This window comes from Zootoca vivipara, chromosome 15 (assembly GCF_963506605.1).
Source record: "Zootoca vivipara chromosome 15, rZooViv1.1, whole genome shotgun sequence".
Taxonomy (NCBI): Eukaryota; Metazoa; Chordata; class Lepidosauria; order Squamata; family Lacertidae; genus Zootoca; species Zootoca vivipara.
Window position 1 is genome coordinate 21,104,688 of NC_083290.1, and position 19,960 is coordinate 21,124,647.

Consider the following 19,960-nt stretch of genomic DNA (forward strand, 5'->3'; position numbering starts at 1 on the left):
CCCCCTACGCCTCTACGCCCCTACCCCCGTAACTCCCAAGTAAAAGGGAAAGGGGGGAGCTATGCCGCTTTGTTGGGGTGCTGGCAAAGCTGCGTTCTCTTGGGACCTAGGGCTCCCGTCTACCCCCCTCCCTGGCTTGCTGTAAAGCGGCAAAGCGGGAGCCGCTTAAGCGAGCCAGGGAGGGAGGGAGGGTGGGAGGGGGAGCCTGGCTTGCCGTAAGTGGCTCCTGCTTTGCCGTACAGCGAACTGGGGAAGGAAGTAGGGGGAGCTATGGCTCCTGTGCACCCCTCCCTGGCTCGCTGTAAAGTGGCAAACCAGGAGCTGCTTACGGTGAGCCGGGGAGGGAGGGGAGGTGTGGCTCCCGTCCACCCCCTCCCTGGCTCACTGTAAAGCAGCAAGGCAGGAGGGAGGCTGGCAGGGGGCCCCCCAGTTCGCCGTAAGTGGCTCCTGCCAGCGGCAGAGGGACCCCACCGCTGTCCGTATGGCATTTCAGTGGCACCGGTGCCAAACCGCTATGTACATCGCATGTGCGGTGGCGCTATGCACAGCGCATGCGTGCGACGCCGCACATGCATTGTACATAGCGGTTTGCCACTGGCGCTGCCCGAGAGTGGTAGGGATGTTGGCAGGATCCTCTGCTCGCAGCTGCAGCAGCGGCAGAGGGATCCTCCACTTGCGGCTGTAGCAGCGACAGAGGCATCCCACTGCTCAGGCAGCGCCGACGGCAAACCTCTATGTACAGCACATGTGCTGCGTCGCTACGTACAGCGCATGTGTGCGGCACCCCACGTGTGTTGTACGTAGCAGTTTGCCTCCACAAATGGAGGATCGTGCACATGCGGTGTCCGCTCGCGCCACTGCACCCAGGCCGGAGCGGCAGGGCAAGCACACCACGGGGTGCCTTCTTGTCACCCTCCCAAACATGGAACCCAGGGCACACCGCCCCCACCCCCACCTTGCGACTCCACTGTTCAGGCAGTGCCGTTTCCCAAAGAACAGGTATGGGGAACCACAAGACTACAAGCCCCACCATCCCTTGCCACCAGCTGTACTTGCTGGGGATGATGGGAGTTGCAGTTCAGCAACACCCTAAAGGACAAAAGGTTCCCTGCCTCTGCACCAGAAGATGGCCGTAGGGTGATGTTTAGGGTGGCACTTGGCCATGGGAATCACTTTAGCTGCAGCAATGAACAAAACAGATCTCCCCCTCCTGACCTCTGACAGTGTACAGGTATGTTGCTTGTCAAAAAGAAAGTAGAGGCGATGGAATAAAGAGGTACAGACAGTCCAAGCAGCAATCAAGGGCACGTTGAGGAAATGAGCAACTGCCTTATACTGGGTCAGACCACAACTAACAGGACCAGGTCAGGGATGCTGGGAGTTGTAGTCCCAAAACATCTGGAGGGCGGAGTTTGCCTATGCCTGGTCTACACTAACTGGCAGCAGCTCTCCAGGTTTTCAGACTCTGTGTCTTTCCCAATACTACTTGGAGATGCTGTGGGATTGAACACGGGACCTTCTGCACACAAAGCTGATCCTCTACCACTGAGCTACCCCCCTTCCCTGAAGTTCAGGGGCCCAAGACCAGATGTGGAGCACAGCTAGGCAAGCAGCAGTAGGCTAGAATGGGAAGAATGCAAAACGGAAGATCACAGAAAAACGGGAAAACTGATATCACTTGGTGGCTTTGGTTTGGACCTTTCCCCCTGCTGAATCTCTCCCAGCAGACACAAAATGGGAGAAACCCCTTGTGCATTTGCTAAGAGTCAGAGCTTGAGGGAGGACACCCACTGTGGGCAGCAGCTGAATGAGATGTTTTGGGGTGGGAAAACTCAGAGCTGCTACGCTACTTGTAAGAAATATGCCTTCACTGGAGGTATTTAAGCAGAGGCAGGATTACTATTTCTTAGGGCTGCAAGATTCTTGCAAAGGGAGTGGGACTGGATTACCTCCCAAGGTCCCTTTCAACACTAAAATTGATATGCTCCTCATATGAAAGACTGCTATAGTTAAGAGACAGTGTCCTCCTGACTGTACTCCAGCTAGGAACGGGAGAGAATTTTGAGTTTTGTTTACATTTTAAGGATAAACTACCAAATTTGCACATCTCAAGCCGATGCACAGAACAAAAAGCGACTATCCTACAAAATTCACACTTCCCCAAATTCTGCAATGCGGTTGCCCAACCAATCTGTCTAAAATGTATATATTAAGGGAAAGTGGGAATAAACACGTATATTTCATTAAAATAATGAACAAGTATGCATTGTGTTTGGGGAAATTGCTTGCAAAAATGTGCACATTAGTAAAAACTGAGTACAAACACAGATGTATTAAGAGATATTTGTACTCAAATGCTGACAAGATTTTCAGAAGGACCCCCCCCCCCCAAAAAAAAATGCAAATTGCTGGGGAAATGTAGAGAACTGGATTTAAGAGTAAAAAAATTGAAAATAGAGAAAAGCAAAACTAACAGGTTCTTTCATCTGTAGCTCCAGCAAATCATGGTTTGATCTGGCAGTACGTTATAAAATATTAGCATAGAAAGAGGCAAGTCTGTCCTATGCACTGCACTGTGGCAACTGTAGCACTGGAGGGAGGGGTCCACAATGGGGGGGGGGGAATTGCAGTAGATACTGGCACAGAGGAGTGAGTGGAGGAAGTGGGCAAGTGAGAGCCAGTGTGGTGCAGTGGTTAGAGCATCAGGCTAGGACCTGAGAGACCAGGGTTCAAACTCCCACTTAGCCATGAAGTTCACTGAGTGACCTTAGGCCAGTTGCTGCCTCTCAGCCTAACCTATCTCATGAGGTTGTTGTGGGGACTAAATGAGGAGAGGGGAAACCATGTATGCCACCTTGAGTTCCTTGCAGGAAAGGTGGGATATGAATGCAATAAAGAAATGAATAAAACAGAGCGGCTCATTTTGCAATTGCTGCTGTTGCTGGCTGACGGTGGCTAAGGTTTCTGCAGCTTCTACGGCTTCCTTGCAAGGAGCTGGGCCTCTCCCCCACCCACCTGCGGGACGGGGGCGGCAGTGGTACAGCCCGAAGCGAAGCAGCTGAACCCGCAGTTTTGCTCTTACCGGGACAGAGTGTGGCTTCTCTGTCTGCAATATTCACCAAAAGCCAAAGGCACTGCAGATTTTTCTGGCAGGCCGGGTACCTTTCTCCAGGCGATGGCAGGAAAGGGGTCTCCTGCAGCAGCACAGGGTATCAACAGCTCCCTCCCTGCCTCTTGTCTGTACTCCCAGCCTGGTAGCACCGTAAAATAGGGCGGGTCCTGCAGCCAGGGATGGAAGGCAAGGGGAGAGAAAGGCGGGTGGGGAAAATTAAAAAATCGAACAACTCTCATTGAATGCACAACCGAAACCTGCATTAAAAAAAACTGCCATCCAATTACAGAACTTTTAGCCAGTTAATGAGTCTGCCAAAAGCCAGATGGTTAAACAGATTACATTGACATACATACAATCACTGACCCATGTAAATTCACGGGTGAGGCGGGTGTGCAATACCTTCTCTGTGTTCGTTCTCCCTTCACACACTCTCTCCCACTGACGCTCAGCTGCTCACAACACTCATGCAAGCATGCAGCTTGCTCAACTTGGTTTGCACGATGCTCTCGTACGCACACATTCACTGTCCATTTCATGGAGACAGTATGTAAGAGCTGCCCAACGCTGGCAGATTGACAGGTCATCTTCTCTGCTGGGTGCCTCCAACTGACAGCACCATCTCCTCCTCCTCCTCGACATTTACATGCTGACTTTTTCAGCTTCTTAGAAGGTGGATTGTTATACGTATGTCCTATCACTTAGGGTGAGCTGATCTGATTTGGGGCACCCAGAGAGGTTCTGTACTGTACCCCTGCACACCACACCCAGCCAGGAGAGCTTCACAACAGCCAAGTCTTGCCATCACAGCTGGCATTTTGTTAATGCAGATTGCATCCAAAGATAGGCATGCTCAGTGGGCTTACTCTGAGTAGGTCTGCTGGACACAACCCTCTGTGTGCAATATGCATAGTTCACAAGCTTTTCAGAACAGCAATATATCAAGAGGTGAGATACTAGCTGCCTCTGGCTCTTCCCAACTATCCCTCAGAGTTATTGCATCAGGCTGCTGAGCTTGAGGGAGAAGCTTCCTCAACACTGCCTCTGTTGAGGGACCAGACACCTTTAGCCTTCTCTCAGATGTCACCTGGCAGCAGCTATTCCATCAGGCTATGTGGGCCATTTGCATTCAAGCTGATTGGTATAAGCACTTTAAGAACTGCTGGGGGGGGATTCTGCCCTCCTCCCTCCCTGTTCCCTTTTCCTTGTGTGCCATGCCTTTTTATTCTAAAATAAATTTTATTCTAGAATAAAAGCCTAAGGGTACACAGTGCTACACTACTTCGTGTGTGTGTGTGTGTGTGTGTGTGTGTTTGCTGCTTTGTGAGCCTCTTCAGTTAAAAAGAAAGATAGTAATTGTAAGGAGGAGGCTTAAAGAGAACAGCCCCCCCTCATCAGGTTGAGCTCTTCGCAGAGCAGCAAGTCCAGTAGCGGATCGGATTACAGGAATCAGGAAGTAGAGAAGGAGGTGAGAGGCTCTGACAGCATGCGAGAGCCTCAGCACCGTGTAGAGAAGAAAGCAGCTGGGAAGGAAATGACAGGATCGGCCACTGGAGAGCAGTCAGAAAGGCAGCCCTTCCCCCCGATGCCCGAATTGAGGCGCACGGCACCCCAAGCTGTTATGTTGGGCGCGAAACAGGAAGAAGCCACTGCGAGGTACTGACTCGGACTAAGCAGACATGTTTTCCAGACTCTTTGCACTGTAAATAATATGCACAATAAAAACACCTTGAAGACAAGGAGGTGTGGGGCGTCGTTACTCAAGAGTAGCCACAAAAACCTTGGACAGTAATGTTTAAAAAGTAAATAAATACCTTCAGTACGAGTCGGGCAGGGGGGGACTGGCCCATTGTACCCAGGGCATTATAAGGCACGCAGGTGTATGTGCCAAGAGCTTCTTCCGTTGCCTCTTCTATTCGAATTGAGCCATCTTCCATCAGACTCCAGCCAGAAAACTGCACAGGTGAGAGAGAAGACTAGACACATTGCAGTTTTTGAGTTTCATATGAGATATATTGGCTGTTTTGTGTTTTTTCTCTCCGCTTAAATTATCTATTTGAATGTGTAGCCGTATATTTAAGTGTAGATGCTGCATAGACTGGAACCATAATGAACCCCTCTTCTTCAGCTGACATTTCAATATACGCTTTGATGTAATGCTTTTCATTTGTCAATAGATGTCGCTACAGTGCTGTTTGCACCACCTAGTGATTCAGGGTAGAACTACACTAAACTTAACATAACTTGTAGTTGTAGGATTCCGCTTTAAAGACTTTTCCTTTAAGACAATGGTGTTACTGTAGCTGCATTTTGAGGGGGAAGACCAATTCTTGAGGTGACAGAGAGGAGTATTTTAACCCTGTCCAATTCTGCATTTTTTCTTCTGGAAGTTCTCCCCTGCCCTGACCCCCTGGAGACACATGAGTTTCACTCTGCTAGTGAAATAATATGGGTATCTAAGGAAATTTCAAGTGGGGGCCTAAGCACTGTGTCATGGCCAGGAGCTGATTATGGGAGAGGGAGTTAGGAACAAATCCATCCTAGGTTCCTAATTTCCAGGTTTAACCACAACACATTAAATACACTACAGGAATGGGGGCCTAGTCTGTCCAGGTACCTGTTCTGATTCAGGTTTTTGTTCCCAGGCCACAAAGGCCTCCGTCTCTATGCCCAGAAACCTCTAATGCAGCAATGGGGTCAATGTTGCAAGTGTTGGGAGCGTGTAAAGTTCTCCTGGATGCAGAAGGCCTAAGAAGGCCTCCTCGGTGCAAACCGAGGAATCCATTCCAAATTCCACAATCCTCTAGAATTCTGGCAGAGTGAAATCACCCAAACTTTCCAGAATGGGAACAAGCAGTTCAGCTCATCCTTAATTCAGAAACGTTCTAGCAGCTGCCAGTTCCTCAATGTCAGAGCTTGGAAAGTTCATTTTTAAAGAGAAAAAGAAAAAAAGCAGCGAATTCTAGTTCTAGGCCAACATGTCTAAAAAGAAATTACAGTACTGTATTTTTTCGTCTATAAGACTCAGACTATTTGGGGGGGGACTCAGATTTAAGAAAATGGGGGGTGGCCCAGAGTATAAGACACCCTCTAAGTTTTGACATTATTTTTTAGGGGAAAAACCTAGTCTTATACATGGAAAAATGTGGTAATTCCAGCTCATATTGGTCCCCCTTTACAAAATGAACTATCTTGGCTCATGTTCAGTTCAAGTTCATCCAAATGATCACCGGCAAAATACTTTTCAGTATTCACAATGTGACAAGCAGCTGTGCTGAGGCATACAGTGTTCTTCAAACAACTAAAACAACATCAAAATATGGACACAGTGGGATGTGAATAGCTTAATTCATTCCTTCAAACAATTATCATATTTAAGCTTAAAGGCCCCCCCAAGTCCAAAGTGTAAGAAAAGAAAATCCACATGCAAGAAGTTGAAGGTTTTAACTGGAAATTGTTCAAAGTTCCACCCTAAAACAAACTCAATCTACATTCAGTTCACTCAAAAGTTATGGGAGCAACTTTCAGGTGTCGTTCAGAGGTCTTTGAACTAATTCAGTGAACTTTTTTTAATTCAAGCTAGTTTATTCCAAACACTGCATAGAAGAGAGAGAATGAATTACTGGAGTTAGAAACTGCTGAGTTCTGGTCCCTTAGTTCTGTTTTTTTTAAGGGGAGGGGGGAGCAGGAAGGAAGATTCAAAGCTGCAGCTGTAAAACATCAAGAATCACACCTAGCAAATGCTGAGGAGGAGGAGGAGAAAAACAGGACAGCAGTTCTTAAGATTTGTACGGGGAGGATTCATAAACCAAAATCCCCTTGTCAACATTTTGGACTGCATTTGTAATCCCTTTGTTTCTGTCTGCTGGGAGACGGTCAGTTATCATAATTGGCCTACTTGGATGGCACAGATGTATTGCTTCGGGGAAACATGTTGACACAGAGCCCTGCTAATGAGTTGTGGACAATTCCTCCTCCTGGCATCAGCTTGAATATAGCTCAGGTCAGTAGCGCTCAACAAAAACAAAGTACCCTAGGATCACCAATTATTCCCATCATCATGATGGCTGGGGTGCAAAATCATTCCATACCAACCCGAGTGCCGGCCTCGATTCCAGCATATAGCAACGTATTCCAGAGTAAACTACTGCTGACTGTAATTTCAAGGGAACATAGGCTCGCTCTCCTCCACATCCAGAAGGTCCACATCCAGCCCCAGTGCCCACTCCATTTAAGGGAAGCCATTTGTCCCAGATCAGATCAAGACAGGGGCACCGCTAGGTACCTAGAGGGCTTTGGGTGCAGGCTCACGACACCTATGTGTATCCATGTATAGATCTTCCTTTGGGAAATTAAAGCGGTGGATAGAACATGGTCTCCCAGGCACTGCACTTTACAGCATGCATCACCCAGTAAACAAGACTAAAAATGTTTAAAAGTTTAGGTGTTTAATAGCGGGGACTGGGGAAAGGCAGGAAATCTAGGGCACTGCAGAAAAGAACTGGGCTCAGGCTTCCTAACAATCTTCCTGGATGACCAAAGGATCATCTGGTGCACTGCTCCTTCTGCAGCTGTGGCCAAGCAGATGCCCCCCAGCAAGCTTGCAAACAAAGCAAGACTGAGGTATCCTTTGTTGCCTGCTCAAAAACATCTGAGATCTCATGCCTCTGAATAAAGCATCGTGCCAAACATTGGGTCCCTGGGAGGGTCATTTCTGGTGGTCAGGTCCTGAGAACAGGAGGAGTTAATATCCATCCAAGCGTGCCCCGTAGCAGGTGTGTTGTCCAAAACAAATCTGGGGCCTGGTTCTAGAGCACCAATGACAGGGGCAGGAGGGGCAGGAGCTTGGGGACTATCCTTGTACCAGAGAGAAGTTCCTTGGAATACAAAGCAAACACTAAGGCCACAGCTTTCAGAAGGTCCTAGTGGGGAGGGATTGGCTCATGGGAATCAGATGACTTGGAGTTGTAACAGGCTGGGATTGCAGCGAAGATGGTGCCTGAGCGACAGTGCTGGAGCCATGTGAGGAACACAGGAAGCTGCATTTTACCAAGCCAGACCATAGGTGCGGTAGCAGGAGCCACCACAATGAGTCCCACTAGTTCAATGGGACTTTCCCGCCACTTCTCCTTTCCCTGTGTGCCCCACTCCATTGGCTCTGGAGGAGTCAGGGGACCCACCAGAACAGCATGCAGTGGGAGTAAGCAGGGGCACCATTCCACCAGGCAAGCAGAAATGCATACACTGATGTAACATTTGTGCTAGTGCAACACTGAATTCCTTCCCATTTAGATCAGGATTGTCTACACTGATGCCAAAAGCTCTCTGGGATTTCAGGCACAGTTCTCTCCCAGCCCTACTTGGAGATGCCGGGGATTGAACCTGGGACCTTCTGCATGTATAGCAGATGCCATATCACTAAGCAACAGACCTTCCCCTGAAAGACATGCAACTCTGGCACCATGCGATAATAAGTTATCAACATGTTATGAACATAACTTCTCATTGTATCTTGGTAGAAACAATCCATGGCAAGATTATGGTAAATATGTTTCTTTGCTCAGCTTGGAATCTAGATTGCTCATTAATATTAATACATATATTTCTACCTTGCTCATTACAGAAATCCATTCTGCAGATGGGAACACCCTTACTTGGGGGAATATCTGCTCATCTGGAGCTCCAGGAGGGAGGGGGGGGAGATTTGCCACCCAGTGTGGCTGTGGCCAGACAGGGGAATATTGCCACCTTCCTGCATGGCTGAGGAGGAGATGGCTGCCTGATGCTGCCCTCCACCTGGCCATGCCGGACCCTCTAAAAGAGTGGATATTGCCCACAAGCCAATCAGGGCATGGGCATGGGGGCTGTGCCCTGCCTGTTCCTGGGGTACTTAGGAGGGTGACCTGGAGCAGGACACCCTCTTGGTTAACCAAAACATGATTTACCACCTACCCGGACAGTTAGAGGCCTGCTCATTGGGGGAGCAGGCAATTTAGCATAAAGACGTTGCTATGGTTAATTAGTCACCATATTCGGGGCCAGGGAGCAATTTTCTTCTACAAGCAAACTGGCCAGCTTGCAGACTTTCACCCAGTGCTATTTTTCTACAAAAGGAGGTGCAGGAACTCACCATGAACACCTTCTTCATTCTCTTAGAATGACAATGGTGTCCACCTGAGAGGTGCTGGAACTGAGTTCTGGATGGGGAAAAAAGCCCTGCTTTCGCCAACCTCACAACTTTGGCTTATAAGGCATTAGGCTGGATCCTTAGTCACTCGAGTACCCCGTTAAAGGGATCCAGAAAGGGTGACTCTGTCCAGGAGTCCACATGGAGACCGATGGGCCAAAACACCTCTCCCAACGGTGGGCCTATGCAAGATTGTGGCACCTGACCCATATGGGGAGTGATTCCCCAGCACTGGACCAACCCATTGGATTCCTATCCTCTACATCAGCCACAGACATCATGTGTCTGTGGTGGCAAATAGTGGGCATGATCTTTCTAAATGTTGGGCATGATGAACACCCACTGATTTCAATAAGTGAGCTAGGCACACACAAGTATCTTCTCCATGGAAATCCACAGGGCTTCCTAGTGCTCAGCTTTGGCCGGATTGTACCCTTCCCTGATCATCAAACACTATCATGCCTGAAGTTGAGAATCACATTAGTAGATGACTCCCCTGCACACACACTCCATTTGAAACAGTCAGAATATAATCTTTAAACGGTTAATATTTAAAGGAAACTCTAAATATTGAGTAAGTAAAACCTTTATTGGCATCAAACAAACTCGCATACAAAATAATAACAGATTAAAACTGTCACTGTGGCAAACGCTGTGCCAAGAGAGGGAAGGTAATAATCCGCCATCCGCTTTCACGACAATGGGGCTTCCGGCGACTCAGACGACTGCAGAGTACAACGCCGAGAAAATAGTAAATTAAGATATTGAGCCACCATCTCGGTGAGGACCGGGTCCTTCCCCAGCAAGAGGAACCGCAAGATTTCCCGCTCTGGTCTCCCTCTGGGAATGCAGAGCCGGTCCAGGAACCGTTGACGAAGGTCGACGTAAAGGTTACAATGAAAAACCATATGTGGAAGGCTTTCCACCTGAGGGTCATGACACGGACAGATCCTCTCATCCTTCGCCCTGCCCGAGAATCTTCCCCACAGGAGGTTCGATGGATTTGCATTGAACCTGGCCAACGAAAATGCCCTTCTTTCTTGTGGGTTCAGTAGGAAGTCAAGATAGTTAGGTTTTGTTTCATGAGCCCACGGGAGGTGGAAAAGAAGGGGGGAACATGTTGTGCCTGCTGCCGCTATAAGATCCTGTCTCTCAATGTCCCACAACCTAGTAATGACTGTGGCTTTGGCAGATTGTAAGGACATTGAGCGGAGGAGTTCTATTGAAAGCCCCAGTTGCAGTACCTTCCTATTGAAGTGTTGCAGCCCTGGGGGGAGGAAGGTGTCCGAAAGCATTACCTGGAGGAAGGGATCTCTGTCAGAGTTGAGGCAGATTTTTAGCCAGAATATAAGGAATCTTGCCCAGGCGACAGATTCCACCTTGTGTTGAGCTCCCTCTAGACATAAAACTGCATATGGGACGCATCTTGGAACAGAGAAAATCTTGTAGAGAAAGGTTGATTGCACTTGCTCTACTGTCTGGGTGAACCCCGGGATCCAGATTGGAATGCCGTAGAGCAGTTGTGAAATGGTCTTGGCATTGAAGATCTTGAGCGCAGAAGGGATATGTGAGTTGCCCCTTGTTGTAAAAAATCGCGTAATTGCCTGCGTGGATATCTTACTGGCGTTCACCAAATATTGAGTATTTTGTTTAAATATTTAAAAGAATGAAGTCCTTGATAGGATTTTTCAAACCGAGGTAATAGCAGGACAGAGTCTCATTAAAGAGGATCTTTTAAGCACCCCATATATAGTAATATCTGCCAGATGACCCGTTATACTTCCACCAGAGTTAGATTAATGATGCTCATCTCCCACAGTGACAAGAGGAATAAACTCCCTATGAGACCCTAGATGGAAAGATTGCTGTTGATTAGATTGAAGAATTCAAATTATTGTTCTCTTCTAAATGACAAGAGACTTTCACATGGTGTGGGGAGGGGAGAAGTGCAGCATCTTCGTATGCAACAAGGGTGCCCCAGCCTAAATCGACAGAGATCACATGGAACGGGGTCGGTCAGTGGGTTACTAATTGGCAAAATGCATTCCTTACAGGGCACGTATTCAACCAGTAGGTTGGGGCCATACCTGCCAAGTTGCTGTCGGAGAAATAAGGGACCAGGCGGAAGTAGCAGACCGGAAGTAGCGTGGCGGCCACTTTGGAACTGGGCGGAGCAGCATCAAAAGTCGCTTCTGAGCATGCTCCGCCCAGTTCCAAAATGGCTGCTGCGCCAGAATAAACCGGGGGGGGGGACAAAAAAATCCGTTTTTTCAGCTAGGAACAGCTGGAAAATGGGGATTTCCCAGGGAATATGGGAGACTTGGCAGCTATGGTTGGGACACCCAGGTGGGGGCTCTCACAGGGTGGAGGGGAAGCTGGAAGATCCTGAGAAAGGACCAGTCCTGACTTTTCAGCATTTTCCAGCTGTTGCTGCCATGTTGGAATTCAACTGAGGCCAACCAAACCAAAGAATAACTACACGCAGTGTTTGGGCTAGAACATGTTCTTCTGGTAAGACACCCACTTTTAATTTCCAAGAGTTCTTCAAAGTAGCAGGAGAAGGGCAAGTGTTTTTTTCAGTAAGAAATATTTCTGACCAACTGTATGCCTCACCTTCCCATAGCTATACCTGAAGCAAGGGACATATCTATGGAGCAGGGGCACTGTTCACTTTCAGCTTTCATCAGAAAATCTAACTGATTAATAAACAGCAATCCTATGCATATCTAGTCAGAATTAAGTCCCATTGGTCTGTAACATTCTCTGTCTGCTAGGGCAAGGGCTCTTTCCCTAGCAGACAGGTGAGGTTTAATGTTGTGCAACAGAGGAATCCAACACAATGGATGTGTTAGTGGAAATTCATTGCACAATAGATTGCACCATCTGTCATGCAACAAGGTTACCAGCAACCTGCTTGTGCAACAACGGTGAATTTCTCCATAGGAACACGTATACAGCTAAGAGGCATGAACTTAGTGCTACACTGGATACAGACCCATTGAGTTCAACAAGGCATACTCATAGCTAAGCAAGTATAGGATAGCAACCAAACCCTAGTTTCAACCAGGATAATTAAATCAGTGTGGTAGATCAAGACTAGATCTGAGGAGATTCAGCTTTAAATCTCCCACCAACATTACTGAAGGTTGGTGACTATCTCAGCTTAGCCTACCTCAAAGGGCTATTGTGGGGATAAAACAGGAACAATCTTGCATGCCACCCTGAGCTCCTTGAAGAAAAGTCCAGATATAAATGCAAGTAATAAACAGCTGAAGTCCTAAAACAAACAAAATCATACACAACTAAGAGCTCCTTCTACCTTTTCAATGTGCAGAGGGCGTCCATCTTTGTTCCACTTGACCAGGGTAACTGGAGGTTCCGCCTCAACTGGGCAGCGAATGTATCCATGTATCCCCACAGGAACGTATATGACGGGTGGCATGTTGACCACACGGGCAGGATCTGGGGTGGGATAAGTCAGAAGTGATGAAGAGCTTTAAAATATGAACCCTCCAGGCAAGCATCAAGCTTGTGCCTTTCTTCTGTGGCCTAACTGAACAGAGGTCAGCAACGTTTTTAATAATGGAGTCCAAAACCCCACATACTAAATCAGTAACATTCATAAAACTCTGGCCTCCAGAGACCTTTATCCTTGTGCTCATTATCTCCGCTAGTTCCATTAGAGCAACACTTAGCATTTACATGGACCCTTACGTCACCAAAAACGTTTTATCTCAATCTATCTGTGCTAAGCTCTCGGAGCATGGAAGCATTTTTCAGTCAGGAGGGAGGGAGGGAGAGAGAGAAATATAGGCACACACACCTCCCCTCCATCTTCACACACACACACCCATGATCAGCGTTAAAATCCTTTCCAATCTTACTCAAGAAGTAAAATAAACCTTTCCCAGTCAACATTTAGCAGGTGCAACTCACACCTTTCCCAAAGTTGTTTGCATAAAATTTGAGGGATAGTTATACTATAGTTAAAAATGGGGTAAGGGATACCACGGTTACCCGCTTTGGTACATCCCACTGGGAGTTGGATAGAGTGGAATTTGAGGTGTACTTGAAGGTCCCTGTTCAAATACAATGAGCCCTATAAGCATAGAATCATAGAGTTGGCCATAGAATCATAGAGTTAATAGCCAGATGCATTGACCCATTGAGCCAGGTGAGAGAGAAGGAAGGCAGGAAGGCAGGCAGGCAGGCAGGCAGGCAGGCAGGCAGGCAGGCAGGCAGGCAGGCAGGAAGGAAGGAAGGAAGGAAGGAAGGAAGGAAGGAAGGATTTTGATCAACTTCTCCGTGTTATTATTCTTATTTTATTTTTATAGTTGGGAGAATGGGTTGTACATCATCAAGCTGCCACCTAAAACAAAACAAAAGTCAAGGCTAAGGTGGGAGCATGAAGAAGAATTCTGGGTAAAGCAAAAGAGAGTTTCAGTGAGCACATATTCAACAGTGCAATTCTAAACATGCCTAGGTTTTGCAGAATTTGAAAGGGGCTACTTCCAGTAAGTGAGTACCGGGTACATGATTGCAGCCCAGCCTTCCATAAGCGGCATTATACTTCCCCTTTCTCTTGTACTGCCTGCATCTTCCCCCCCCCAAAAAAAAATCTACTCCTGGAGGTTGGCAGACATTCTGGGACAGATTTGGGAGGCATGCAAGGGGAAGAAAGGAAGTCTCATTGTGCAAGGAAGCTCCCCCTCACATGACACTGCTCCATGTTTTATCCCCTTTCCCCCAGTTATTAAAAAGATACCATATCTACACCACAGCCTTAAACTGCTTAAAAACTCATTCTCTCTCCACAGGGAACTCTGGGTATTGTAATCCTGGGTGGAATCTCAGCAACCAGTGGGGGGGGGAGGAGAAACATTTATTTATCTATATGAAAACTACCACATTCAGAGAATTCTCAATTGAGCACAATAATAAGAGAGGAATCAATTTCCAGTTTCATTTTAAAAAAAACAAAACACATTTCCTTTTTAGTCCTAGCTGTTGTTGTTAACCCAAGAGGTTTCACTGCTGCTTTGGAGAAAGAAGTTGCCTGTAATAGACAGAACATGCAGTGAACCAACAGAGGAGGATGTTTTTTTAAAAAAAATAAAGGGAAGGAAGGCAACCTAAAGTAGTTTGCTGGGAGTTCTCTGCTCTGGCAGGGACACTTTGATCGGCTGGAGGAACATAATTGGAAGGGAACAGGAGTCAGTATTAAAACCTTTAGTTGCATCACTAAGGAAAGGAGGCTATTTTGGAACACATTGGGGGGGGGGGACATAAAGGACAACAAGGGTGGGGAAAACACCTGACAAATAGTTATGAACATCGGAAGCTTACTGTGAGGGAGGCTGCTGGTATACTGTCTGCACTGACTGGCAAAGACTCTCTGGTCTTCCCCAGTTTTGTGGGGGGATGTTGCAGGTTAAAACTGGGACCATTTGCATGCAAAGCATCTGATCTACCGTTGTGCTATGGCCTTTTCCTAAGAGTTGAAGCCAAATGAGCATGATCTAGCTCACCACATGACAGTGTGTCCTTGAACCTTGGGATTAACCAAAAGGCTTAGCCATTGCCAAACAGGATGCTTCTTCACAGCAAGATCTGAATCAGGGTCATGACATCATTGACAACAATTGGCTAATTTTGCATCATGGTGTGCCTACAAGTACATCCTCTCTCTCTCTCTCTCTCTCTCTCTCTCTCTCTCTCTCTCTCTCTCTCTCTCTCTCTCTCTCTCTCTGATGAATACAGGGGTGTGGGTTTATTGGAGAGAATGGCAGAGCTGAAACATGAGTTGCAGCATGATTTGGGACCAGTGGCATAGTATTCAATTTTTAAGTGCAGGAGCTTATCATGACAGCTTTCGTAGCCAACAACAGTTCAAAAATGCAGACACCGTGCACATGTACACCTTAAATAGCAGGTATATATAGCACAATACCCATTTTGTTAGGATCAGTTGACATCCTTAGGCTAGTGAGTTGGCAAAGGGTGGAAGTGATTATTAGAGTGTTGGAATTTGGCTGAGGAGACCTGGGTCCACAGCATTGGTCAACTGTGCAGCATGACGGTAATCCTGGAAGCAAGATCCATTTGACTCTGTGATGCTTAGTTCTGGCTTCATAAGCTCAAGTTGTAAAACATACCGAGCTTTAACAACAGATCTTCAGGCATCTGAAATGCAACAGTTGACTTCTAATCAGAAATGGAAACAATCTTGCAAGGAGGTGTCATGAAGCAGGAACCCCATCAAAGAAACAGAAAGAAGAGCCCAGCCTCTGCTTCACTAACCATAGCAAAACTTGAAACCCTCGATACCCCCTCATTAACTTGCCTGAGCAAGGAAGGGCCTGTCAACTACTCATGTGGTCCAGCACATGACACTATCACTCCTGCTCTGGAAAGAAAGAAACAATCCCAGAGCAGTGTTTCCCCTCTCAAAATCACTGGGGAACAGAGATGGGGGGGGCAGAGACAAATGCATAGCACAGTCAGTTCTAAGTCAGGACCTGAATCAAGAAATCTGTCTAGCACAGGGCTGGAACAAGGGGGTAAGGCAGAATGGACAGGAAAGCCAGACCAGACAGGGAAAGACAAAACTGACTGAAGGAAATACTTGGACTAAGGCTGGAGGAGCACACAGGCAAGGCCAAGGCCTGTCTGTTGCCTAGGCAACAACTCAGGCCTCACCTGGAGGTATTTATAGCCAGACCAGGCCAAAAGGAACCAATGAGCTGCCAGAGGGCGGAGCCACACCAGAGCCCAGGAGGGCAAAAATGTTCTTCTATCTACAACAGTGAATGGGTTCCTCTCAAGGGGCTCCAGGACACTGCCATGAGGTTCTTGGTTCAAAAACTGGTTGATTGCAACATCGTGCCTGGATCCTGCACCATAGTCCTCCAAATCTGATCCTCCGTATCTTCCCGTGTCTGCTCCCTTGCGCTACTTAGCCTTGTCCAATTAGCAGTATTACAGAACAGAGACTATAACCTCCTTTTGCATTCTCCGTTTTCTGGTCCACTGACTATTTGGGAATTCCAGATTCATTCGCTTTTGTTTTTCTCCTCCCCTTCCCTTGGGTGATGGGGGTGGGGAGCAACAACAAAAAAAGAAGGCACCGGGTAATTCCTAGCATCAAACCAAGAGTGATTGAATGACGCCATCATTGTCAGGGATTTTGGATCCCCCTGCTTCTGTGATTGATGGGAACAAGTCAAAAGGAGGAGGGAGGGCATTAATCCTTATTATTCTGGCTTTAGAGGGTTTTGTGTTCGTTTCTTTTCGCTTTCCAAATTTGATAGCCTGCCAGGGACAAAATTAAAAAAAGAAAAAACCCACACAACAGAGGTATTAAAGATTAAAAACCAAATGATTAAAATCCATAAAAGAGCCTTGCATATTCCCATGCAGCAGTGTTCCAGCGGCAGCCAGCACATGAATTGTGAACGGGAGTAAGATTCTCCAGAAGGAGAAGGATTTTTCAATCAGAGGTTTTGCCTGATCACACTGCACAGCACAGCACACACACACACAAACACACCAGCCCACCATACTTTGCAAACAGCTGACAACCACCAAGGACCGAAACGCTTATCAAGGTCATCTGATGCCGTCTGTGGCATCGTAACCCAGATTCATATCCAGGGCGTAATGAGGAACTTGATTTGTAAACACATAGTTTAGTGCCATGTCTTAGGAAATGTAATCAACATAGGCTCAAGGGATTGGTAACAGGACACTGAGCTTTTTCACTTCTAGGTCACTGGAGAGCATCCAACTTGGTTGATTAATGACTGGCCAAAAGCCGTTGCCATCTGACAGCTACTTGGGGAACACTGAACGAGACAGCTTTCCATCCCAGACAAGAGCTGGAGCAAAAGTGACCCGGAAAACCGGAACCTAAAAGTGATGCTCCTTTCCTCCCAGGTTCATAGCATACGTCACAGATGCGTATGAAGCGCCAAAGTCCAAACAGTGAACCCAGAACCAGGTAGAGGTTTTAATTCTGGGCAAAGATGTAACCATAGTTAGGAGACGTGGAGCATGCTGCAGGCTCAGTCACTTTCTCCTCACTTTTCTGGCATTAATCCCTCTCCTGTCTGTGGTTTACTTTTTAAGCAACAGTGTAGTGTTGCACCAAGGTTAACACAGACCATAGTTAGAAGTAACCAGTGTTACACCCTGGTTTCAAAGAAACTGTGGCTAGCGCTAACTAAACTGAAAATGCAACACTATTTTATTTTATTTAACAACAATTATATACCACTTAATTGTAAAAATGATGATGGGTGTTGTAGTCCAAACTATCTGGAAGGGCACAGCTTGGGCAAGTGGTTATATGTGGTCAAAGTCCACAGCAATGACCCATGAGCCAACATCTGGGTCCCTCCAAGGAGCTGCAGGCGGTGCCTGCTGAATACTGCTGGTTGCTACTATATGCCTTGGGCTTTCACCTTGGAGACAAAAGCCTGCCCTTTCCCAAGCTGCTTGCTGGTCTATTGATCCCCAACTTCCTTCTCAGAGGCAGTGGTTTGTGTGCATGCCAAGCGTGCCAGGGCATCTGCACAACTACTGTGTCCCTTCCAGCTCAGCTTTGTGGTTAACATCCAGCACATACGGCTGGGTCTGGGAGCCACGGCACAGCTCTCACCAGCCACCTTGAGATAAAACAAATGTAACAGAGATATAAAACCATTCTGGTACACTCGAGTTTGCAAGGATCGGTGCGGTATCTCAACCAATGGTTCAGCTTTTGAAAAACCCCTGGAAACAAATGTATACACATACACAAGCATACGCACGAGTGAGTGAGGGGTTAAAATGTGTCCTGTTTTTTTTTGGGGGGGGGGCTGCAGGAAGCAACGCTGGCCAAGCGCCTAGCAGATTGCAAGCACTCGTTTAAAAACAAAGAATTAAATAAAAGCTGATGGGTGTGCATCCTGCCTAGGCAAGGAGTGGCAGCTTAACCCTCCCCGGGGACATCTAATACTCATATGATACTCTAACTCTGAAGCATCTGCTGCTTGGTACAATATGGCAGGGCTAGGTAGCATTGCATTAAACAAAGCAATTAACCCAGCAACCGCACTGATCAGCCTGTGTCTCGTCAGTCCCAGTAATTTAGGCACAATTTATTCTCCACTCTCTGGGCTGACGTTGTGCCAACGCAGTCATCTCAGTGCCCGTAAAAAGTTACGGGGAGGCTGCACAGGGATGCCGCTGCCTACATTTCTCCTGCCAGTAAGCACGTCATCGACCGTCCTCCTGTGTTTGGGAGCTCATCACCCAGGCAGCCTCCATTCACCCCAGACAAACGTACTCACACTGCACAGTCAGGTAGGCAGAGGCTGATGGAGAGCGCCCCAGGCTGTTGCTTGGAATGCAGGTGTATTTTCCAGCATCTTCCGGCTTGACTCGGAAGATGATCAGCGTCCCATCAATCAGGATCCGAACCCTCAGCTTTAGGTCGCTGCAAAAAAAGGAGCAAAAGAGAGGACAAGTGAGCAATGACATGCTCAGGGAGAAGGTGGGTACCCAGTGCGTAGCAGAAGGAACATAGCTCAGTGTTAAGAAGATGCACCTTGCATGCAGAAGGTCCCAGATTCAATCCCCGGGCATTACCAGGTAAGGCTGGGAAGATAACCATGTCTGAAAACCTGGAGAGCTGCTGCTGCCAGTCAGTGTGGCAAGTCCTGAGCTAGATGGGCCAAGGCTCTGACAGTAAACGGCAACTTCCTAGGCTCAATTATGAATGATTTAACACCATTGAATGTGAAGTGCATGATGGGCAGGAGGCAGACTTCTCGTGACTATACAGACTCCCGATATTGACAGGTCTACAGCACAACACAGAGGACTTAAGCACCAAACCAGAGTCATACTTGGGATCTCCTGTGGCTTTTACAACAATTGAACAACCAGGGTGGACAGGGAGGCAAATTCAATCAGAATCACAGCATTGGGAAAGGGGGTTGATCCTTTCCCTTTATGTTGTTTTCCTGATTAAAATCTGCTATTTGCCCCACAGGAGGAACACAGTTATCATACAGCTTTTTCTCCATGCAGCAATTATAAAACTTGGGGAAGGGCCACAGCTCAGTGGTAGAGCATCCGTTTTGGATGCAGAAAGTCCTGGGTTCAATCCCTGGGGCTGGGGCAGATCCGTAGAACAGGCATAGGGAACCTTGGCCCTCCAGATGTTTTGAGGCTACAACTCCCATCATCCCTAGCTAACAGGACCAGGGGTCAGGGACTTTGGGAGTTGTAGTCCCAAAACATCTGGAGGGCAGAGTTTGCCTATGCCTGCCCTAGAGAGCTCCTAGCAGTCTGTGTGAACAATCTTGAACTAGAAGGACCAATGAGCTAACTCAGTACAGGGCAATTTTCAACATTTCTAACTTTGAAGGGGAGCTGCTTGATAGGATTCTGATGTCCCCTCCAGTTGCTATTCATGAAAGAGAGAGAAACAGAGTGATAGGCAGTCTTAAGACCAGGCTTCTGCTTTGGATGCAGAAAATCCTGGGTTCAATCCCTGGGGCTGGGGCAGATCCCTAGAGCAGGCATAGGCAAACTTGGCCCTCCAGATGTTTTTGGCCTACAACTCCCATGATTCCTAGCTAGCAGGAGCAGTGGTCATTGATGGGAATTATAGT

General features: G+C 47.4%; 1 protein-coding gene across 4 annotated transcripts in view; it reads right to left on the reverse strand.

Annotated features, from left to right (window-relative positions):
* Window positions 1-19,960, reverse strand: part of IGSF9B (immunoglobulin superfamily member 9B) — a 130,123-nt gene that overhangs the window by 45,840 nt on the left and 64,323 nt on the right. For all 4 annotated transcript variants that reach the window (XR_004694000.2, XM_035139553.2, XM_035139552.2 and 1 more), the window contains exons 7-10: window positions 18,632-18,777; window positions 12,619-12,761; window positions 4,927-5,067; window positions 3,163-3,279 (exon numbers count right to left, since the gene is read on the reverse strand). Coding sequence is in view for 3 of the 4 variants with exons in the window: in XM_035139553.2 (XP_034995444.2) it covers window positions 3,163-3,279; window positions 4,927-5,067; window positions 12,619-12,761; window positions 18,632-18,777 (547 nt within the window). In the remaining variant the exon portion in view is untranslated. The remainder of the gene's footprint in view (window positions 1-3,162; window positions 3,280-4,926; window positions 5,068-12,618; window positions 12,762-18,631; window positions 18,778-19,960) is intronic.